This window comes from Balaenoptera physalus (genome assembly GCF_965194825.1).
Source record: "Balaenoptera physalus genome assembly, chromosome: 9".
NCBI classification, from domain to species: domain Eukaryota; kingdom Metazoa; phylum Chordata; class Mammalia; order Artiodactyla; family Balaenopteridae; genus Balaenoptera; species Balaenoptera physalus.
Genome location: NC_138888.1, coordinates 96,686,001 through 96,710,728, shown reverse-complemented (window position 1 = coordinate 96,710,728; position 24,728 = coordinate 96,686,001). Strand labels below are relative to the sequence as shown.

The following is a 24,728-nucleotide window of genomic DNA, read 5'->3' as shown; positions in this document are numbered from 1 at the left end:
ATTATTTTTAAGGTAGCAAACTGGTAATCCATGCATGATATATATATTAATGCTATTAATCAGATTATGTTACTAAAAAGACTATCTCAAAAATACTTGATAATGCCAAATAAGAGAGTTTATTTTATTTTATTCAACTTCAATAATAAAAGATGGGGTTTAATATTTATGTACATAAAATTTACTTTAAGTAAAACAAGCCCAAGTTATTTTATTTTATAACATAGAGTCATATTTCATCTTGTTTCTAAAGACAGTGAGATAAGATCTATATGATAGTGGCTCTATCATAGAGACACATTTCATCTTGTTTCTAAAGACAGTGAGATAAGATCTATATGATAGTGGCTCTATCATTTGAAACTTACTAAGCATATTTGTTAAATCTATGTTTGCTTATTATCTATGTTTTCCCCAAATCTGTAAACTGACTCAGATAAGAATCACCCAGCCAATACACAAACTTATGAGAAATAAAAAAGGTTGTTTTAAGGTATTAAATTTTGAGGTGACTTATTACACAGCAAAACTATCTGATGCATAGGGAGTTCATGGTTGCCAGCAAAAGTAATAATAAAATAAAAATGCTTCGGGGATTAATGCCATTATTTGTGCGCTTTTTTTTTAAAGACTGAATTCCCAAGTCTCTTCCTTTTTTTTTTTATGATTTAGTTATAGATTTTATTGAAGTTACAAACTCAGTGAGCAAATCTTTTTCCATCTACTACTCTGTCTTCATTTCATCTCAGAATAAGACCCAAATAAGTCATTTGAGACCTCTAAGGTGACCTAAGTACAATCAGGTGTAATTCTGTAATCTAAATTTTACTCTTTTTACAGATACCACTTTTCTGACATTAGTAATCTGTAGAATATATGAGGAAGATTGAGACCAAAGCCACAGTTAATTACCACGTCTATCAGCAAACTCAAAATAGCGAAGCATTTAAATTTGGGGCCCTCTGTTGTGTAGATGTTTAATAACAATTTCCATTTTTCTAACTGTAAGAAGAAAAAAACCCTCTAAATCTTAATCAGCATATGTACATGGGATACTGGATTTTTACATATATTTTTATATTAACAGTTGACCAAAGCACTTTTTCCTCTATATGTTTCTCTCAAGTGTTATCTTGAAGTTTTTTTTCTTGAGAAGCTTCAGGTAACACATTAAATACATTGTTTTCATAATATTATTGTGAAATGAATTCATTCTTTTATTACACTAGCTATTAGATAACTTCCCTGGAAAGGAAGTTTAACGTATTATCAATTCCTAATTACACTTGATTTCTGACCTTACAAAGATGACTCATTTATCCTACTTGGGTGGTATCCCCAAAACTGCTGGCCAGCCAGATGACTTGAGATCCAAAGTTGTATACATAAGACAGGATTTGGGGAGAAATCTGGGGGAGAATGTCTCTTGAGTGCTACAGTGGGGCAACCTGGTAACAAACTGGAATTCTGATTCCTCCCAGGAGAACCCCTTGGCTGTGGAGTAAGAAAGATGTATTCCCTGCAAAGTCAGTGCCTTCCTCCCGAGCAGTGCCTATGTTTATGCCCTGCCAAGCCTCAAGGGGACTCTTGAGCTCTGAATTTTAAAAATCAACTCTAGTAAATGAGATCACATCACTTTGATAGTCTCCAAATTCATATACCAAAGACAAAGCAGAGCAAAAGTTCAATTTATAGCAGGACTTTGCATCAGCAAAGGAGGGCTGCTTTATTCACAGGAAACTGCGCACCAATGTTACAGAAAACATTTCCTGTTGGATTCTGCATCAATTTGGCTGGCATATGGCCTGTTCCCCTGTTCCATGGCTCCTACTCCCAGGAGCTCTGCCTGGAGAGCAAGGCACTGGCTTAGGGCTATGCCTTTCTTCTCCACCAGCTACCAAACCCCAGCTTTGACCTTGCTGCCTGCAGGGGCATTTATCCTCCTGCAAAAATATCTGCATTCTCTACACCTTTTAGAAGTAGGAGTGCCTAGATATTGTTTACTTTTAAGGTTCATTTTAAGAAACTGCTTCAGTATTCAGTCCTGTTACTATCACGTGAATTCAGACGTTATTCAGAGTTCTGATAAAACATCTGTTTTAAATAGGAAATCCAATAAACTTCCTCTGTTGATTTGGACTTTTATTCTTCTTTTGGATTCAGCTCGGCTAATTAAAAATACTTCCGCTAATCAGTTCTGTCATTTGCTTCAGGAAACTTTGGAATCAGATGATACAAACTCTCTTGAGGTTTCTCAACCACCTAAGAGTTTATTTGCTTCCTTACAAAACATTTTCCACTCCATCATCAGGCCAAATCTTCCCTTCGCCCGCCCCCCAGGTTGCAGGAGTTACCAATCATCGCAGTTATGACTGGTAGCTTTTTTTTCAGGCAAGCTAATTGTTACCTCTCACACAGACTACTGTTCCCCCAGATACAAGCAAATTGGAACTAGTTATCCCATAGATAACATTAATTATAAATAAAAACTAAATGGTGGATAAATAGCTAAGTACCTGAGCCAAGCATGCTCAGGTTCTACTTTTTAGACACAGGTGTTAGATGCTAGATGCTGAGATCAGCTTAGGTTGATCTAAGTCTACGGTTGGTCACAGGATAGCATGGAATATAACATTATGTGTGAAACTTGAGAAGGGCATTGTGTTTTTTAGATAAGGATAATGTTCATCAAATTGCTGTTATGAGAACTTTGACACACAGGGTTTCTATGTAGATAGCTCAATATCTCAAATCCTTTGGCAATATTATTTTGGCCCATTGAGCGGGTATTTTTAGTCTATGTATGAATATACACTTTGCTCACTTGAAGTAGTTTACTTGTATGAAATCCTGAATAAGGTACTGGGAGAAACTGAAGCTCTGGCTTCATCATTAATAAGATAATGAGACACTCTAAGCGTTGGGGGTTTTCTTGTTTTGTTTTTGTTTTCATCTTTAATAATAGGGATAATTATCTTCTTGGCCTCTAAAGTCTAGTTCATTTCTAAACAGCCCTTGGCTTTGCAATTCTGTCCATCACACATACATAATATTAGCACAAGTAGAGAGGCCAAAACTACTTTCACCAGATAAGCAATTAATTATTGGTTCTTAGGAAAAGCATTATGGCAGACTCTTTTAAGTGGCTCACTGAACAAGAGTGAAGCGTCTCATATTATCCCTCTAAGGAGGAATGCCAGAATCATAAAAGATCATAGCTGAATGCTAAGCCATAAGCCAAGGTAAGGTGGTTTGCCAAAGGTTACAGAGCCTTCCTCTGATCTCCTGGTCAGTCCTATGTCAGGAATCTAGTCCGTTGTTCAGCAATCCACCTTCTCTCCATGTTCGCCTTAATATCTATCCTCAATCTAAATCCTGCTTATGGGTGGTGGTGTTTGATCCCTTAAAACAGAAGCCTCTCTGATCTCTTTCAGAGGGTCCTTCGTGAAACTGAAGAGCAGGACAGATCACCTGGAACTTGTTCTTTCCTGAAGTGCTTTCATGCTCCTCTGGGGGAGTAAGAGAGGATGAGTCGTTCGTAAATAACTCAAGTATGTTTGTGCTTCGCAGGAAGCTCCCAGGCCCCCCTTAGCTCTCCACATGTGTGATAGCGTCAGAGGCGAGAACTCCCCAGTCCAGGACTACTGGCCGTTTTGCATCCATTACCTGCCACGGTGCCTTTGGAGGGAAACAGCAGTGACTTACACCGTCCAGAACGGCAGCACCCGGATCTCCCCTAATTCTCCTCCCTCTCTCCCTCTGTGTTCTCACGCATGATGTGCCAGCGCCCTCCATATCATTCTCGCAGGTTTCTATTGCAGACTAAGGAGGAAGCAAGAACACCTCTTTCTTCTCCAACTCCCAGCCATCCTTTGACCGTTGGTTTTCTTTCTCTACAGTAAGTACCAACTTTTTTTTACAGCATTTGCTGTAAAAATGTTAAAAATGACAGGCTTTAAACCCCGGCTTAGATTCTGAAATAATGGCTTGTCTTGTTCATGGAGGCAAAGTTTTTAAAAGAGATTTTGAACAGAGGACAGAACCACCAGAAGGAAAGGTTGGAGGAAGGGCAACCCAGGGAGAAGAAACAAGTTGAGCAAGTCAAGGGAAGGTGATCTGGCCACTGTGCAAGGCGTTCTGTGGGCCTGGGGGTGGGGGTCCAGGCGAGGGAAAGGGAGGGTGGGGAGGTAGGGCGCCAGATCACAGAGCCTTGAGTGCCACACCAGGGAGCTGGCCTTGCATGCTGTGGATAACAAGGAAGCTTGGGAGGGCTTCACATAGAGGAGTGAGATGATCAACTTGCACTTTGAAAAACAAAATGAAAAATGAATCAGGAAGTGTTGAGGCTGGAGATTATGTGATCGGTTGGGAGAGTATTAGAGTCATCCAGATGAGAGGTAGTTAGAACCTCCACTCAGGCAGTGACGGGGAAAATGGAGATGTGGGTGCAGCTGCCTCAGGTGTCAGGGGTTTGACAGGGGTATGAGAGACTTGCTGAATGAGTCTCCTTGTTGTTGAGAATGGCTTTGAGACGAACTGAGTTGGAGATGTACAGTGCCACGTTGAGTGCGTGGTTGGAGATAGAGGTTTGGTCGTCATCAGCATATGGGAGATAACTGAAGCCATGCGAGTGAATAAAGTAACCAGAATGAGCATGTAGTGCAGGCAAATGGCTTTTGAAAAGATGAGGAGAAAACCAACCCTTAAGACGCATGCACAAGCAGCATGGATGTATCTAGAGATGATCATACTAAGGGAAGTAAGTCAGACAGAGAAAGACAAATACCATATGATATCACTTATGTGTGGAATCTAAAATATGACACAAATGAACCTATCTATGAAACAGAAACAGAATCAGAGACATAGAGAACAGACTGGTGGTTGCCAAGGGGGAGGGGGTTGGGGGAGGGATGGATTGGGAGGCTGGGATTAGCAGATGTAAACTTTTATATATAGAATGGATAAACAACAAGGTCCTACTGTAGAGCGCAGGGAACTATATTCAATATGCTGTGATAAACCATAATGGAAAAGAATATTAAAAAAAGAATGTATATATATGTGTAACTGAATCACTTTGCCGTACAGCAGAAATTAACACAACATTGTAAATCAACTATACTTCAATAAAAAAAAAAAATGCATGCATACAATAAGGAGCCAGCAAGGGAGACTGAGGCAGGGCAGTCAGAGAAGTTCAAGGAATCAGAAGGAGATTAGATGTCTCAGGCACAGAGGGAGAGGAGCATAGCCTCACCCTACTTTCACCCTTACAGAGATCCGGGGTTTATTCCCTGAAAACACTGACCTAACAAGTTCTGGACCTACATACAAAATGGGCTGAATGCAAGGGAGTGCCTAAACTGTGAGATTCCCCACTTCATCTCCCTGATCTGTTCCCAGAATGCAGGTAGCCTGCCTCAGGAAGGTTACTGGAGGATTTTTCTCCATAGAAACTACTGGAAGATGAGCTTCGATAGATAGATAGATAGATAGGTGATAGATAGATAGATAGATAGGTAGATAGATAGATAGGCAGACAGACAAACAGGTAAGCAAAAGAAGTAGAAGATAAGAACTCCAGGAAACAGAGGATTCAATGTAGGCAATAGGACAACAGCTGAACAGCAGGTGTAAAGGACCACCATTCCAGACTAAGTAGGGAAGCAGAGGGTTGAACTAGTAAGGCTTCCAGGGAAAAATATGAAACTGATGTGCTTAAGTGTTTGGAAAAATTACTCATAGGTGTTTGGTAGATCTATTGGAGCATTTGGAAAAAATACAGATACATAGAAAAGCAAGCAGATGAAAAATTAAAGCAATTATTCTTTTGAAGGGGGAACACGGTAAGAGGAAGGAAACATAATCATAGTAGACTACTTGGCTCAGCAGGGAACAATATTTAAACTTACATTGTAAACATATGAACATGAAACATGCTGGCTGCTGGCTGCTGATGTATCAAAAAATGTGTGATGCAATCATATTGTGAGGATGGGGAAAAGGGAAGGGAAGAGACATGTAAGAGGACTAAATTCTCAAACATCAAAACAATAATGGGAAGAAAAAGATATCCAAAATTTATCAATTTAGAGTGAGAAATAATTTTCTCTAGGGAGTAGAGCTGAGTTTGGAAAGGGGGGGGTGAGGTGAGGAACAGCTGTTTTCATTGTCTTTTAGCACTGGCTTGTATTTTAACTGTGTATGAGTTACTTTCACAAAAGTAAAGAATAATTAAAGAATCAACGGGAACAGTGGAAGTGGAGGCAGAAAAGGCCGAGCGTTGTGTCAGTGGCTCCACCGGGCAGGCAGGGAAGGGGGTCAGGGCAGTAGCTATAGAGGACTGCATGGCTGAAGGAAAAACTGTGCTGAAACGGAAGAGGCCAGAGCATATTTACATGCTATGTGGAGGTAACAGGTGAAAAGGAGAAGTTGAAAGAGCAGAGGGTGAGGAGATAACCAAGGATGAGACTGGAGGAGGAAGTAGGGGGGAAGCACTGACCATCGGCTGGGTTGGGGAGGTTTGGGAATAATGCATTCCTGTTTACTGGGAAGCCCCCTCCGTGCTCATCCTGTTACCTCTTGCTCTCTCTCTCTCTGCCCTCCTGCCGCCCACATAAACGTGCCCTTCTCATCTAATATCCCTGGGGTTTTCCCAACCAGGAAAGTCTTGCTCTCTCCCCAGTATTCCAAATCTATGAAAGGAATGAGAAATTCAAATCTTTGTGCATCTCACATTCTTGGACAGGTTTTTGTTTCCCTGAAATTATACTCTTCCCACACTGCACATCAAAGCTATGTCTTCACTTCTTTCTTAAAGACATTCAACTAAGAGATCTGGTAACACCCTACCCTTAACGAATACCCTAAAATCTCCAGACAGCCCAAATGCTCCCCGTTCACCTGTCCTCAATGAAAATATAATAAAGATGCCAGTAGAAACTGAATGACTCTGTTTAAGCAGGTGACCTAGACAGGATAGTCATTTTCAAGAAATGATAAATACCTTTTGGGCCGTGTCCCATCTTGGAATGTTTCTGGTACCATGCATAGTATATGGCCACCATCGTAGTATGTGGAAACAGCCAACCCACAAAAATTATTCTCAGGAGGGTAAGACCAGGGCTGCCTCTGTAGCTGTGTGGATGGGGCCCTGCATGTCCCCAGAGGGAGCCGTCACACTGAAATCTGTGGAAACGGCACCCCTCCCTCCCCAGGACGGGACCTGACAGCAGCTGTTCCTAGCTGCCCTAGTGACACCCCTGCTATTTCACTACACAGTACTATGTTTCAGGACAGGGAAAAGACTCTAACTTTTTCATCCCATTCACTCTTACAAAAGCACATGAAACTGCATCCTAGAAGCATTATACTCACACATAGAAGCCGGAGACGGAGTGCATGGAATCCTCCATCTCCAATCCCCGGTGGATTTCATTTCTAATATGCAGTTGAAAACAAAGCTAGCCAATAAATGTGGAGTTGGTTCTAAAATTACAAAGGAAAACTGCCACGGCAGTTGCACTCTATCATTTCTGAAAAGCGAATATCTGTCGTGCCGCCAAGTCTTCTTAGCGGTTGTCCTTTGCAGGTGGCTGTATTCCAAGATCCAGATTATGTATAAACATACTGTCCGCTCACGGTTAAGCCCTTACAGCCTCTCCCTGCAGATGGAATGAGCTTCCGGGCAGAACCGACATAAGCATGGTGTGAGCAGGTAAAAAAGCAAAACAGTAGCAGTGACACTTGATTGGGATAAGGGTCACTGAAGAATGGCAGGTAGTATAAAACAGAACACAGTGTTTCTTTCTCCTGACACCTCCGTTTGCTCAAATACAGCATGTACAGTAACACTAAATAGCCTAAATGCCAGGGAGGCATTTGAAAAACAGTGGAGCGTCCTTGTTTCTGAAAGGGATCATGTCCACTTTACAAAAGGGGGGAAATTCCCTGTCAAAAAAACACGAGTCAGTATTCGAAATGGCAAGATCTCTTGTTTAAACTTGTTCAAAAATCGTATGTCATAAAGTCTTTTTTTCTCAGTCTCCCTCTCCTTCTGCCTTGAAATTCCATTATTAGGGCATGTCTCCCATAGTTGCTCAATATTTTAAAATACATTTGCTGAGAACTGAGCTGTAGGCAACAGTGATCTGATTAAGTAAATGTGAATATTGTGAGGGGTCTATCTCCTTCATCCGCAATTTGAGCCCCAGTTCTACAAGGGGCCGGAAGAACAGTGTGGAAAGAACTCAGAGGACAGTCTCTATACCATGAAGCACGATGACTCCTGGGCTAAAAAGCAATCATATATCTTTAAAAAAAAATCTACCTTTTACCAAATATCAGGAGCAGGGACTATTCAAATGATTCTGGAACCCTCACAATTTAGAAGTAGAAAATAGCAACCTGTAACTTAATACTCACTGTGTTATTTGTAAAGTTCACCCACTTGCCTCAAAGATTTCGACAAAGGTGCTGCCTACCTGAGACCTCAGATGCTAAGCTGGGGGTTATCAGCCTTGAGCTCATTTGTGGTTATTTGACTACCAAGCACCATGTCCACGTCAACACGTTTAATCTTCTCACGGACACTGGCATTTTGCATTCACACACTCTTCATGCTTATGAAAACATGCTTAAAATTAACAATGATACAAACACAGGGAATAATAATGCACTTCACCACACCACACACACACACACACACACACACACACACACACACAATCATGAACTGGTTCTATATTTGCAAAGTAAAGTCCACACTTGACTGTGAAAATGTTTCAATTCAATTAAGCTATGCATGATGTCATTTTATTTCTTGGCAACAATGTATCAAAATTTACTGTCCGCTATTTTCTATCCATTACAACCTCTCTTGAGCTATAAAGGGCCATTTGGCAGCTCTATTCAAACTGCTCCACAATTTAAATCCGTTGCACACTTGAATAGAGCATGAGTCTGACATTAACGGTTCTAAAATTCCAAAATCTTTACAATACACACTCACACAAGTAAGTAAAACTCTGTTTTTAGTATTCCATATTTCGTTTCCATTTTGTTTCACATTCAAATTGTTTCCTGAAATCGTCTCAGAGGCTTTTGTTTTTGCAAAACCTTAGAGGTCCAGGCCCTGTGATAACTAGGAGATGGGTTTTGTTTTGGGGGTTTTGTTTGTTTGTTTGTTTCCAGCACATGAAGCAAATTTGGAATCTGATAGAGGCCAATGACCATTGTTAACCTATTTCCTATTTCATAAAAGAGTTTTTGAAAAATCAATGATGGTGGAACAAAGCCTATTATATTTGATTTACAATTAGGAGCCGGCTTTGGAGAGGCTGTGATCCAGCCCCCATATCTTACTGATTTAACTAATGGGTCCACTTTCTAGAAGCAAAACTGGGTCTAGAAGTCAGGCCCTGCCTCGGGCCCAGCATCCTCCGCAAAGCACACAGCACACGGTAGTTTTGCTAGTTAGTTCTGTTCCCCAGGATCAAAACAAATCCACAAAATAGGAAAGACACGTGGCTATTAGTTGATTATTTTATGAACAGGATATCGAAAACTTAAATTAGTACATGTAGAGAGTTGGCACGAACAGACGGCAGCAGTAGCATCTGCGCGACATACCCCCTCCGCCACTGCCCTCAGCCCTTCCCCCCTCCAGGAGAGGTAGCGCTGCCGGCTGCAGATTTCTTCAGCTCTATTTTCATAGACTGAGTCTCAGCTCGAGGCTCGAATTTGGTCAGATTTCCTGCTCCTGGGGCTGCCACTACTGGCTTTCCTGCTTTCATACCTTTTGACATAGGAATGCGGGTGGGTGTAGGCCGCTGGGATGACCCGTCTTGTCCCGACTGTAAGAGAGAAAACACAGAAACGCAAGGGCGATGTTGGTGAGTTTCCCCCGGAAGTGCCCTCAGTCTGAGCATACGCAGGGCTCTTGCCACAGAACTACCCACAGACGACCCCTCTCCAGATCAGATTATCGTCAGCAAGTTGGAGTCGGTGTCTAGTCCATTCCAGTCGCCCCCCAACCCCTTCCCCTCTCCCGGAACACCTGTGCCACTCTTCCTTCTCTTCTCAAGCCCCTCACCTACCTCCTCTACCCTGACTGAAGACGACCTTCACTCCTACTTCACAGAGAAGCTGCAGGACACCCTGCGTATACTCAGGCATCTTTACTCCCACTGTGCCCCAAATCACCTCACTTTCTTTACATGAAGCAGCTCTCCTTTCCCTTCCTAAGGCGGCCAGATCTTCTCTTTTTTGTATTGTCACTGCTGACCACACCCTCTTTTTTTTTTGCCATGCCGCATGGCATGCAGGATCTTAGTTCCTCGGCCAGGGATGAACCCATGCCCCCTGCAGTGAGAGCTCGGAGTCCTAACCACTGGACTGCCAGGGAAGTCCCCCACACCCCCCCTTCTTGAAGTGCTCCTGAAACTCTCCTGCTGTGATTTCTTACTTGGGTCTCACCCATTCCCCTCCTCTCTCTGATGACTCCTTTTAACTCTGGCGCTGGCTCCTGGTTCCAGCTTGCCTGCCTTCTAAATGTGGGTGTCACCATGCTCCATCCTCGGCCCTCTTTTCATTTTTCACATTCACCCTGAGAATCACCTCAGTTGTCACCTACATGTTGCTGAGTCCCAGGACCTCGAGCCTTCCATGCTCTCATTAAATGCAGATCCAGATTTCCAACCACGCGCTAGACATTTTCAGTGTCCCTCAGGCATCTCAATTATAACAGGCCCCAAACATTACTTAACTTGTCCCCCAAACAGTAGTCCCCCCTGGGTTTCTCATTTTATCCACCTCTACAGCCAAGCCAGAAACCTCAGAGCTGCCCTCTGTACTCAGTTTGTCATGAAATCTTCAATTCCGTCTTCAATCTATTTCTGTCCTCATTTTCGCTACCACAGTTCAAGCCTACACCATCTCCAGCCTACAGAACTGCAACAGTATCCCTGACCTCGGCCTCTATTTCCTCCAATTTATCCTTTCAATTGTTTTACAGACATACCTAAAACATAAAGAATGTAGTTTTAAAAATCATGACCCTGTTTCTGGGTCCCTTTGTCTACTCTCTGAGATTAAATGTCAATTTCATAAAAAGACCCACGCATCTTCAGTATCTGACCCCAGTGGCCTCTCCTTTTCTGCTCCTGTGTTTTGTCTCCAGCCCCAGCTGCTGCAGCGCAAAGGGACTGCTCACCATTCCCAACAAGCCAGCTCCTCACACCGCCATCGCCGCGCCTGTGCACACGCTGCCCTCTCTCTGCATCTGTGAAGACCTCTTCCCCTGGTGAAGCCTTCTCTGCTTGTTCCTTTGTACATACCCCTCTCATAGAACCACTAAGGAGGTTTCAATCCTGCCTCTCCCACTAAGCCAAGAACTTCGACAGGTCCTCTTTACAGTCAGCATCTAACCCCATGCCTAAAGTGTTGCTAATGGTCAATAAATGTTGACTAAATGCACAAATGAACTAGCCACACTATTCGATTTCTGAGAGGGGTATTCCCAAACTTTCTGTTGCCCTTGGTCTTATGGGATCTGATATACCTGAAGTATGTGAATCATCATTTAGGCCTTAGAAATCTCAGACAGTTGTTTTGAAATCCTATTTGTGTACGGGCTTTAGTCAGTAATCCAAAATGTTGCTACAGAAGGGAAGCCTATCTTGACCTGACCCTTAAAATGGGAATAAGATGTTCCAGCAGAAAATCTGCTCTAAATTACAACAATTACACCTCCACTAGCTTTTATAAAAATCCAAGCTACGCTGTGTTGCTTAAATTAAAGCAGCACTGAACCATTTGAGAAGGGTGAGCAGTTCTGAATGCTATTCAGCTCCCATCGAGCCAATAACAAAAAGCTTTACTGGCAAAGCACTTAGTAAGTAATTCACACTTTGAAGCCTGTCTTGGGTCTATGCTTGTGCACAGAGAATTAAAGTAAATTATAGTGAAGATATGGGAAAGTGAGCCACAGTTTCTATACTTAAATAATAAGCTTCCTCTCCTTCTTAAGAGTTTCTAATATATGCTGCAGAATTTATTCAGAGATTAGGAATCATAATTTCTAGTCTATTAGTTTAAAATAACATCTAAGTAGTGCATGCTCTTCTATAATTTCATCTACAAATTGTCCTCAATAAATGAAGAAAATCACTGGAGGTATTTTGAAAAATAGAATTCATTTTTAAGTTCTGGCTTTTATACTTTGGACATGCTTTTTTAATAATCCTTCATTTAGCCTCCCAGCTGGTATTACCTAAATATTTATCGAGCACCTGCTCTCTGCACGATACTATTAATAAAATATAGTGTTTAGACATATAAACTCACTTCTTTTTTACTTTAAAAAAAGTTTTGGATATAATGATCTTTTAATCTTACTTTTCGAATGAAGTATGACTACGACCATACGTAAATGTATTTTAAATATTTTAGGTTCTAGAACTATAACCAAGAAATAGTTTATTTATTTATTTATTTTTATTTTTATTTTTTGGCTGCATTGGGTCTTAGTTGTTGCCGGCGGGCTTTCTCTAGTTGCAGGGAGCGGGGGCTACTCTTCCTTGCAGTGCGAGAGCTTCTCATTGTGGTGGCTTCTCTTGTTGCAGAGCAGGGGCTCTAGGCGCACGGGCTTCAGTAGTTGTAGCGCTCGGGCTCAGTAGTTGTGGCTCACGGGCTCTAGAGCACAGGCTCAGTAGCTGTGGCGCACAGGCTTAGTTGCTCCGCGGCACGTGGGATCTTCCTAGACCAGGGCTCAAACCCGTGTCCCCTGCATTGGCAGGCGGATTCTTAACCACTGTGCCACCAGGGAAGCCCAACCCAGGAACGGTTTTAATAATTTTCTGCATATTGACCATTTCTCCCCAGTCTCCATTTTTCAAAATACTTTAAACATAAAAATCAAATTTTAAACCTTATTATTCTCATATGCTGACACTGCAAGAGGCCATCTTTGCAAGGATTTTTGGAGTCTCCATAACTGATATGCAAAAAAAATTATCCCTTATAATTAGCTCAAATTCATAAAGTATTAGGCCACATTTTACTCCTGTTTCTTGATGTAGATAGTCCCCTAGGAGACATCTGGTAGTGGGTTCGGGTGGAGGAGGGGCACGTGCTTTTGCTGTATTCTGGGCGCTGCGTTATTCTCACTACCCCCGCGCCCCGCGCCTTGGCATGAACTTTGGAGCCCCCTCTACTCACCACTGACTGGGTTCCTCTGGCCGATGAGGTCGTGACCGGTGTAATGGTGATGGTGCTGGTCACCTTGCTCGCGCCAGGGCGAGACGAGAGGTGGTTCCTGGGCGAGCGAAGGACTGTGCCGGTGGACACCTCCTTCTCCGCGGTCACGCTGACGGGTCGGACAGTAATCACCGGGCTTGCTCCTTCAGCTGAAGTCCCAGGGGCTCGCTTAAACTGCGAACCTAAGTGAATGTGAATTTTATTGTCTTCCGTGGTTATGATATTGGCATTGGAGTTGTACTTCCGGACTGGGGCTGGCACAGTCTGCTTCTCTGGGGTGACCTTGAGGACAGTCCTTCCCACGGGCATTTCCTGGGATTCGGGAGGGACAGCGATGTCCGCCGGGGCTGCCGATGTGGACACGGTCATGATCTGAATGGGGGACGTGGGCCTGTCCGCAAACGGCCCTCTTCCGCTTTCTGGTGTCTTCTCCCTGGAGAAGGTAGTAATTGTGACCGGGGACATGGCTCGCTCCGCGCTGAGAGTAGCGTCTCCGCTTTTCTGTTTCTGAGACATGACATTTGGTGATGGGATAATGGTTATCCTCGGTTTCTGATTCCCTAGGGTGGGAATGACGGTGGTACTGGAAAAAAATTCTTCCGCCGTGGGGCTCGTAATCTCCAAAGTGGCAGTGCTGTTCTCGTGGTCTGGCGTCACGCGAATGTGCAGGGGCTGGCCCTGCTTGGGCGAAAGAACCAGCTCTCCTGGGTGCCCCGGGCTGGAACCGGCTCGAGGCCCCTTCTCGTGAGTCACCGGGGGCCCATTCTCCCTTTTCCTCATCCATGGAATCCAAGACTTCCTCATGGTGAGCTCGTTGGCCGCGGGCGGATACCTGTCTAGGACAGAGGAACGTTCCATAGGTTTCTTCAGTCCCACCTGTCGAAGGTTACTCATGATATGGTTTTCTTCTTGAAAGGATTTGCGTATAAACACCGCTGGCGTGTCCTCCTCCGCCGCCTCGCTGCCGACAGCATCCGTCTGGACGCCAGTGGACGTCACGGGGACGTCCACCATCCTCCTGCCGTTCACACTGGGCCGGAGAGCGCGACTGTACCGCTTGGACAGCTCCAACTCTTTGGTCAGATGGAGGACCTCCTGCCCCATGTTCTTGTTCTTATTTTCTTCTTCCATAAATCTTTGTTGAAGGACAGAATAATCCACTTGGAGCTGAGAAAGCTGATCTTCTTTGTTCATCAGTTCATGAATCTTCTCTTTCAGGGCTTGGACTTCTGCTTTTAAGTCTCGACTTTTAGCTTCTTCCAACCGAAATCTGTGCCTCAGCTCGGCTTCCTGGCTTACCGCCTCACCTTTCTCTATTGCTTTATTCTTGGCGATTTGGTGTTTTATCTCCTCCAGTTGTTGAGAGAGGAAGTTGGCCTTATCCTGCTCGCTTCTAAATTTCTGCTCTAGCTGGTCGTACTCATCTTCCGTTTTCATCAAATCCCCTTCCACCACCTCCAATTGTTGGAGACGTTTCTTCAGTCTCTCAATTTCAAGTGTTAGCTCCTTAATTTTGTTATCTTCTGGGCAGGTGAGCTCAGGTCCTTTTCGACACCTTCCTCTTGTCATTTCTCTCTCCACTTCCTCTATCCCATCAAGTCTCTTCTTTAATAAGTCAACACTGCAGGTTAATTCAGAGGATTTTTCTTCTTCACTTTTCAGTTTGCCTATTAACTCATCTCTCTCTTTGGTCAAACTGTATACCTTTTCCTCCATTTCAGATTTCAGTTTTAAAAGCTTCTTACTTTCTTCGATGAGTTTTTCTGTTACATCCATAACCTTGCCTTGTTCCACCTTAAAATTTTTATTGAGTCCATCCACTTTTCTCTCTTCTTGCTTTATTTTTTCCATCATATTTTTCCTTTCATCAACCAGCATCACGGTAAAGGACTTCAACTTTGTGAGATCGTCTTTTAGGCTTAATTCAGCCTTTTCCAATCGACTTTCAGAACATTCCAGTTCTTTAACCCGACTCTTGACTACCTCCAATTCATTGAGCAGGTCCTTGGTTAAGTTCTTTTCTTTCTCCAGATTGAAGTGCAGCTGGGTGCACTCCGACTTACTCTTGCTAAATGCTTCCTCCAGTTTCTCCAGTTCAGACATTCTCATCTGTAACTTCTCAACTTCAAGTTTGAGCTCCCGGCTATGGTGTTCTTCCTCCTGCAGCTTCTTCCTCAGTTCCCTGCACTGGGATTCGGTTTTCGTGATCTCCTCATCTTTACCCTCCATCTCAAGTACACGCTTCCGAAGCTTTTCCACTTCTGCCATGAGGCTGGAGTTGCCACATTCCCCTTTGGCAATTTTATCTCTGAGTTCCTGAAGTTCTACTTCTGCCTTTTGAAGATTTTTGTTGGTCTCTTCCAGCTCCTCAATTCTCTGAGTCAAGCCAACCAGCTTGAGTCTGAGCTGCCTGTTGTGAGACTCTTGATTGGCCAACTTAGCGTTCATCTCTTCATGCTCCTGGGAAAACCTCGAAGCCTTGTGTTCAAAGTCCACTTCCAACTTGAGCAATTTCTGCCTGTCTTCTTTGGATTTAGAAGTGATGGCTTTGAGCTTTTCTTCCTCTTCCCTCAGTTTCTGAGTCAGGTCCTGTACTTTCTGGCTCTGCAGGCCAAGTTGCTCGATATGCATCTGCCTTTCATCCACCAGCATGAGTGCGAAGGACTTGAGTTTCACAAGCTCATCTCTCAGTTTGTTGAGCCGCTTAGCATTTTCCTTTTCTTTGCGGGCTTGGTAAGCCTTTTCTTGTTCAAGGAGTTTTTTTAACCTAGAAAACAAAATATATTAAAATATTCTATTTTATTACATTAAACTTTACATATTATATCATACATAAATATTTCATATACATATTAAAAGATTAGTCTGCAAAGAAGTTTCTCTTAGATATTAAATAAAAATAAAATAAAATGCTGTTACAATAAATCCCTTATCAATTACTGCAGTATGAAGGTTTAACGAATAGCCATTAATGAAGCTAATCAGAAGTCAGGATGCTGGTTACCGGTACTGAAGGGTAGCGACTAGAAGGGGGCATGAAGAGGGCTTTTCAGGTACTAGTTTCTGTTTCATAATTTGTGCGCGCAAGGCGTTAGCGATGGGAAGAATAGGATGAATTGTGACAACTTTGCAAAAGATAACATGGACTTTGTGACTGCTTATTAACTGGTAGGAAGGGAGAGAGAGAGAGAAAAAAAATTACTTCAGTGCTTTGGGTCTGAATAATCGCAAACAATAATACTTTTAACAGAAATAGGAAAAACAGGTGAGAAAGGGTATGGGCAGAAATTGAGAACTGAAGCAACAGCAAGTTGAAAAGTATACCAGACAATAGTTAACAATAGTGTATTGTATACTTAAAATTTTTTAAAGAGGGTAGATCTCATGTTAAGTGTTCTTACCATGATTGAAACAAACAAATAAATAAACGTGCCAACAATTAGAAATGTAGTGCTTTGAAAATAAGTCCTATAAATTTTACAGCTCATATACACCTTAACCCATAGCCCTAATGCCTCCCCACTGTCTCTACTCCCGTTCAAGTCCTGAGCATCTGCTGATAATTCTGCAACAGCCTCCAAACTGGTCCCCTCACAACCTCAGCTGTGCCACTTCCTAGCTGTATGATCTTGGGCAAGTTATATAACCTCTGTGTATCTCACTTTTCTCACTTATAAACTGAGCATCAAAATAGTAGCTAATTCATAAGGTTTGTCTGAGGTGCATATCAGTTAATATATGGAAAGCACGTATAACAGTGCCTGGCCCATAGTAAGGGTAGCTAAAATGACACTTCATATTATAAATTTATAATTATATTATTATTATAATTATGTTTATGTTATCATTATTATTATTACTACTTACTCTCACCCAAATTCTAATATAATCATGTCACTCCTGGTAAATGGAATATTTATAAATGGCATATTTCCTGCCACATCAATAAACAAAGGGTGTCACAGTCATCAACAACTGCAACCCTCCAACGTGAGCCAGTGAACCCTGGGGAAACTCAGGGCTGAAAAGAATACCTGCCATCTAGCCGCCATCAGACTGCAGCCACTCCCTGCGGTGAGCCCTGAGGAAACTCAGGATGTGAAAACACAGGATACTGGCCCCAGGTAGCTGAGGTGCATATCAAAGGAATGATTTCAGTGAGCCCAGACTCTTGCATATTCCCATACACAGAAAAGCGCTAAATTCCTTAACTTGAGATACCTGGTTTTCTTTAATTAACAATAATCTTTTGACGTTCCGACTACCTGCCCTTTTGTTGCAGAACTCCTGTATATACTGGCTCCTCCCCTCACCTCCTTGGAGCAGTTTCTCAGTTATCTGAAACACTGTCTCGGGGCTGTAGTCCTCATTTTGCCCCCAGTAAAGCTTAACTTGCAACTCTCACGTTGTGCATTTTTTTAAGTCCACACTCCCATGGCTTCCTATTGCTTTAAGAATAGAGGCATGAAATCCATAACAAGGCCCAGACTGATGTGATTCCTGACCACCTGGGCAGGTTGATCTCAAGCTGATCTCTCACCTGTTGTCTAAGCTCCTAACATTCCTCAAATACACTGGTCCCTCTGCTTAGTACCTCCCCGCTCTTCCTTTCTCCCTGACACATACACACACAGACATGAACATATCTGGTTGATATGATTTGAGTCTCACTCAAATGTCACTCCCTTCAGGAAGCCTTCCCTGACCAAACTAAGTCAGATCCTCTTAGAAACTCTCATAATACCCTGCAGTCTTCTTTTATAACACTTATCAACTTATAATTTTTTAATGTCTGCCTACCTCTGTTCATGAAACTTCTGTGAGAGTGGGTGCCAGGTCCTCGTTCACCCCCTAGCACAATGCCTGACACATAGGAGGTGCTCAAGAAATATTGACTGAATGGATAAATGGAAGAAAGAACAAATAAATAAGCTTAAGCTAGAAATAAAGCTCAAGCCACCTACATAGGGCTGTGTGAACTAAAGTCCTTACAATGCTGAGCTGAGTATAAATTTTTGTCGAATGTATGTTATGGTTGTTACTAGGCCAGTAATTGGATATTACTAGTGGCTATTAGACAATGAATGTCTCCTATCTCATTAGCAATGGCCTCTCTTAAAGAATATGGTCATTCTAGTCATCAGCTCTGGGAGAAGAGGAGTTTCTCTTAAGTGGGAAACCTCACATGAGAGAGGGAGCCTTCTCTGTGTAGACTGGAAAGATAGCCCTAATGGTCTGTCTATCCTTAGTCCTGGTGGACGAACAACGTTTGGATAACCTATAACATGCTTATGGGAATATTAGAACCCTAAATGATGTTTTGTAGAACAGGCTAAACTAAATTAAGGCTTTTTGTGTCTCTCCCACAGGTCTTAGTGTTCTTTTTGTTTGTTTGCTTGTTTGTTTTAGTTTTTTTTTTTAAGTTCTAACCTCTATTAGAGAGAAAAAAGAGAAATGATTTTATCCACAGTTGGACCAGAAGTTTAATGTTGGAGCAGCACACATCTGGGATCTAGTGGGAGGAACAGTGGTCATAAAGTAAGAGAAGTCCAGGAGGAAGGAAAGTCATAGGAGATCTTGGGACTCTTTTGTCAGACATCCCTCCCTACATAGAAACTTACAGTTCTAAAAACTTGGTAATTCTTGGGTTTTTATTTCAGTAAGGGAGGTGATAGTCCCTTAGACATGGAAATAAATGTGATCTCCAAAGGAGAAATATGCAGAGAGAGAAAAAGGAAAGGATGGAGAAAAATGTTTGGGAAATGCTCAGAAAGAAGGGGTGAAAAGAATGAGGAGGAGCTATGGAACACCTGTTGAGAGAGAGAGAGAGAGAGAGAGAGAGGTACAAGGAGAGACCCATGGAAAAACACAGGAGTGCCAAAGAAAGAGGCTGCTTGTCTCTTTTTATCTACCTTTCCAGTCAATTTGGCATTCCACTTTCAGGTGTTTTTTTTCTTCTTCCCCCATATCTAGAAATCCTCTTTTTTTACATTAAACAAGCATTCAGAGGCATTATCACATCATTGTGCTACTATTCACAAAGCATAATGACTATTGCACAAACAATTTTCTAATAGTTACAATTTCACTTTGTGCTTTAAACACTTAATTTGCTGTACATTATGGGGCATTTCCATGTAATTATGCTATTGAAGGAGCAAAATAAGAGGATTTCGGTGTTCTGACTGTTATGGTGTACACATTTGTCAAAACTCATCAAAATGTATAATTAAAATTGGTGAATTTTGTAATATGTAAATTATATCTCAATTTTAAAATATATTAAGAAAAATAATATTAAAAGCCCTGCAAAGTGTTCTAAAATGTCAGATAAAGGGAGAAAAGTTGTAAAGAAATATAAAAGAGTGACTTAAAATATGATTGAAAACATAAAATAGGTTATTAATCTTCAGGCAGAAAGAGGTGAAAGCAGAAGTTGTAAAAATAAAGAGAAGACAGCTAACATTTCCAGGTGGAATTCCGGCTGACAAGAAAACTTGTTCCAGGAAAATAATGTTTCAGGTATGAGAAAACCTTGAGTCCTAATATTATTTCAAGAGGCTCGTAAAAGCCCACTCCAAACTCAAATATTTACTAATACTTAATTTTTTAAAAAATACAGGATAGGAAGAAAGGTCTTTTGATAATAAAACATTTTATTTACCAACTATCTGTTACATCCTAGGCTGTGTGTTTTATTATTTCATTTCATTTTCATAACAACACTTTGAGCAAGGCATTACTCTGCCACTTTATAAATAGGGAAGTCGTTTGACTTAATCATGGGAACAGGACTAAGAAGGGGCAGGTTGGGATTTTGGACCAGATCTGTTTGACCACAGTGTGCTTATAACAATGCTGTTCCTCAAACAGGTATTGCTTGAACAGCTGAAATTCGCAAGACTTTGTGTTTGTTTAGGTTAACTTCATCTTACTTGATTCACCTATCCTTCTGGAATTGTCAAGATCCTCCTCGGACTGTTTTGTCACCCAATATATCAGTTTACATCTAGCACTGTGTCAATGGCAACACAACCCCAGTGATTAATAGAAAGACAGGTCAATGCACAGAGCCCTTCAGACACAGTCAAGCTCTCCCTGCTGCTGACTTCAACCCATTCAGCAGCAGGGACATTGTTCATCAGTCACCCATGAGCCCGCGGGGCTGTTAGTCATTATCTCTCTGAGCTCCCAGCCCTCCCTTGCACCTGTTCCAACCAGAGCTTCCTCACGTCAGCCAACTACAACCAAATTCTTCCAGATGCTTGGGCCCCAGATCTAGGGTCATCCTTGAGTTCTGTCCTTCTCTCACAAGCCCACATTCAGTTCTTCAATAAACCTTGTCAACTCTACCTTCAAAATACATCTCAAATCCAATCACTTCTCATCCCACTATTGCTCTTACCCTGGCCCACGCCACCGTCATCCCTTATCTGTATTATTGCAATAGTAACCTAACCTGACTCTCAACTTCCACTCTGGCTCACCCTCATCTGTTCTCTGCCCAGGAGGCAGCGTGATTTACAAAGGGTAAATCAGATCCTGTCGCTCCTCAGCTCCAAGCCCAAATCATCACAATGGCCTAAAAGGCCCCACGTCATCACTCTTTTCCTCCTACTTCTGTGACTTCATCTCTCAAAACTCTTTCTTTTATCCTTGAGATATTCTAATAGATCACTCCTTCATTTCCTTCAAGTCTTTGTACAATTATCCCTTCTCAGGGAGGCCGCTTTGCCAACCTTATTTGTCTTGTGCATTTCATGGTAGAACTTCCTATTTTCTTTTTCTGCTTTCTTTTTCTCCAGAGCACTTATTACCATCTAATACACTATACATTTTACTTATTCATTTTTGTTTAATTGACCGTCGCTCTTCTCTAAACTGTAAACACCTTGAAAGGAGGGTTTTTGTGTATTTTATTCACTGCTGCAGCCCCAGCGCCTAGAATGTGGCCGATGGTGAGCTCTTCACACGTTTGTTGAAGATGATCGCAAAAGGCCTTCTCAAAAGTCTTGCTGAAATTCAAATGTGCTCCGCCAAATCCTTAACTTCTTTGTGCCTCTGTTGTGAAGACTAAAGGAAACAGCCTCTGTAAAGTGCTTAGACAGTGGCCAGCCCACAGAATGTTCTCAGTAAATGCCATCAGCCAGTGCTATTGGTCACACCTCTTCTTGTTTATTCATTTGACAATCATTTACTGAACATTTACTTTGTGCCGGGCACTCTGCTAGGCATATAAAGTAAAAAAATGACACAGTTCTTGCCCCTAAGGCATTTACTCTCTAAAGACGAGAACAATTAAACCAACAATTACAGAGACAAAGACATGCAGAGGAAGCATCTACCTCTGTGGGAAACCAGATGAAGGGCAGCTAAGTCATATCAGGGGAGTGGAGTCAGGGAGGCTTCTAGGAGGAGGTGACTCTTAACCTGCATCTTAAAAGCTAAGTAGGAGCTAAGTAAGTAGAGAAGGCATGGAAAGGGCCCTCTAGATCAGGGGTTAGCAGTATTGTCTGTGGGCCAAATCTAGATCAAGGCCAGTATCTGGACAGTCCTGGAGCTAAAAATCATTCTTACACTTTTAAAGGCTTGTAAAACATAATGAAGAAGAGGCAGACACTGCATGTGGCCTGCAAAGCCTGAAATAGGAGTCTAGTGGAAACAGCACGTAAAAGCACAGAATTGGGAAATAGACCCCACAGGTAACTCAACTAAAGTGAAGGGTACCTGTGGGAACAGTGGAAGGAAAGGAGGTTGGAAAGGAAGGCCAAGCGAACAAAGCCCCCAGCGGGCTAAGAGGATGACTCTGAACTTGGAATTCAGAATATGAGGAAGTTCGACAGGTGTGGAGAAGCTGGAGATCAGTCAGGAGCTCCTGAGAAAGCAGGAGCTGAGAAACGGAGTCTGAACTAAGGTCATGTCATTGAATAAAAAGAGAAGGGGGTTCACGTGGTGATTTTCAGGAGACAGAAGTCATAGGGTTTGGTAACAGACTGAGTGAGGATGGAGAGGGAGAAATTTGGACAGACTCTGCTGCTTCTGGACAGTGTTATTTGTTTGCTGTCAGTGCTTATCACATATAGGCTAATAGAAGAGAAACAGCCTCGGAGGGGATGATCATCATGCTCCAAAAAAGGCACATCGGGGCTTCCCTGCTGGTGCCAACTGTTAAGAATCCGCCTGCCAATGCAGGGGACACGGGTTCAAGCCCTGGTCCAGGAAGATCCCACATGCCGCGGAGCGACTAAGCCTGTGCGCCGCAACTACTGAGCCTGCGCTCTAGAGCCCACGTGCCACAACTACTGAGCCTGCGTGCCACAACTACTGAAGCCCATGCGCCTAGAGCCCGTGCTCCGCATCAAGGGAAGCCACCGCAATGAGAAGCCTGCACACAGCAATGAAGCCCCAATGCAGCCAAAAATAAAATAAAATTTTAAAAAGGCACATTGACATTGAGGTTGTTGAAATGTACAAGTGAAATGCTTATTAGTACCCTGGAGATCAGGAGATGAATCTGGGCCAAAGTTACAGACTGGGAGTGTCCAGCGACAGGTGCAATCTAAAGCCATGAGAGAGGATGAGATGAGTAAGAGGCATGAGACATCAGAGAGAAAGAGGAGCAAGGACAGAAAAAAGACACTGAGATGCGAAAACATCAAGGAACTTAAATGAGAGCCAGAGAGTCAGGAGGGAATCCAGGCAATAGTGGATTTGCAGCCGCCAAGAGGGCAGGAGTGGGGCATGTCCATACTGCAATACTCTGGAGGGACCAAGTGAGAGACAGGAAAATGTTCCTTGTTTTCATTTAAATTCAGATTTAAAGAAAACTTCTTCCATTGGATATGTCAACATGGATATCGACAGTACTTCACTCGAGCAGTTTCAGTGGGGTTAGGCAACAAAATACAAAATAAAGCTTAGCTGAAGAAAAACCAAAGCGGAAAAAAAAAAAAAAAAATAGAGACAAGTACCTGAGACTAATTATTTGAGATCTTGATTGTGAAAGGAAGGAGAAACAGGGATGTGGACACAGGACACAGGTAGGGCAGGGTCAACATTTTTAACCTCATATTAAGATATGAGAGATATTAGCATGTTCCCACTTAACTTTAAAGCTCTTTGTTTTTCTTTATAGAAATAGTCCAGTTAATAAATAATGATAGAATAATAAATAAAGAAGTAATTATACAATACTGCCATTTTGCAATCCCCAATAAAATAATGTGTGTGGGCAATGCTCATTAATGTCTCCCAAAAGAGAGACAGCCAGATACTGTATACATATATATAGACCTCCACCCAAGAAATCTTCTTACCAAAAAAATTGAACCTGAATCAGATCGAGCTTCTATAACCATTAGTTTACAGAAAAGACAGGGGCAAGAAACATACTAAATGACACTGTGATGATGCAATCAGAAAAGTCCAAAATGTAGGGGACTATACAGGTTAAAAAACCTAGTTTCTTCAATAAATAAATTCTAAGAAAAAAGAATGGGGGAGGGGAAACTATAGATTAAAAGAAATTTAGAAGACATACCAACCAATTATAATCTGTTTGGAGTCTCATTCAAATTATTAAAAATAAGACAATTGGAAAAAATACATTAAGGAATTATTATTAAATTTTAGGTGTGATAAAGGATTCTGACAATATTTTTAAAAGAATCCTTACATTTTAGAAATACATATTGAAATATTTATGAATGAAATGATATGTCTGGAATTTACATTACAGTAATCCAGGGGAGTTAGGATAGATGAAACCAGATTGGTCGTGAGTTGATTAATTGTTGAAGTTAAGTGCTGGGTACATAGAAGATCATTACACTATTCTTTTTATTTTTGTAGATGTTTGAAATTTTCCATAATAAGATTTAACCCTCTTTTGTAATGTTTAGCTTTTCTCCACCTAAGTCTCAGCTAGTTTGGAGTCTGGTCATATTTTCATCTTCCTTACTCTATGATGTGACTCTCATATTTCTGTGATTGTGGGTGATTCTTTCATTCCTTTCCATGTTTATAATTAAGCTTGTTAGAGACTTCTACTTTTTCTTCCTCACTGTGATCTGTTTATGCTTACTCAAACTTATGCTAGAAAAAGCAGCTCATTCTTATCTGTTCCACAGATATTTGTTAATTTAGCTTTCCTTTTAGAGTCTAAAGATAAATTGTTTTGGAGGGGAAAGGGGAAGTGAAAGATTTTTTTTAAACCCTCTTCTGGATATCCGTCTCTGAGATAAACACCTTCCCTGGAACAGTGGTCAATCCGTGCTCCTGAAGACTCAGGGCCTCACTGGACTATGTTCATTCTCACTTTTCTTCCTTGAACCATTTCTCCAAATTTCTCAGCATTAGCCCCAGAGCAGCAATTCTCTCTTTGCTTCCTTTGTCACTTGTCACCATTTTAATCCATCAGACCCCATTTGAAACCCTGATGTCATCCTAGGTTTGTTTCTCAGCCAGAT

At 42.0% G+C, this 24,728-nt stretch overlaps 1 protein-coding gene across 2 annotated transcripts in view; it reads right to left on the bottom strand.

The window, feature by feature from the left end:
* Positions 1-24,728, bottom strand: part of FILIP1 (filamin A interacting protein 1) — a 213,157-nt gene that overhangs the window by 8,850 nt on the left and 179,579 nt on the right. The window contains exons 6-7 of one of the 2 annotated variants that reach the window (XM_082474162.1): positions 13,222-16,027; positions 9,634-9,857 (exon numbers count right to left, since the gene is read on the bottom strand). In XM_082474162.1, coding sequence (XP_082330288.1) covers positions 9,651-9,857; positions 13,222-16,027 — 3,013 coding nt within the window. In that variant the 3' untranslated portion in view covers positions 9,634-9,650. The remainder of the gene's footprint in view (positions 1-9,633; positions 9,858-13,221; positions 16,028-24,728) is intronic. The other variant, XM_082474163.1, reaches the window with a different exon arrangement.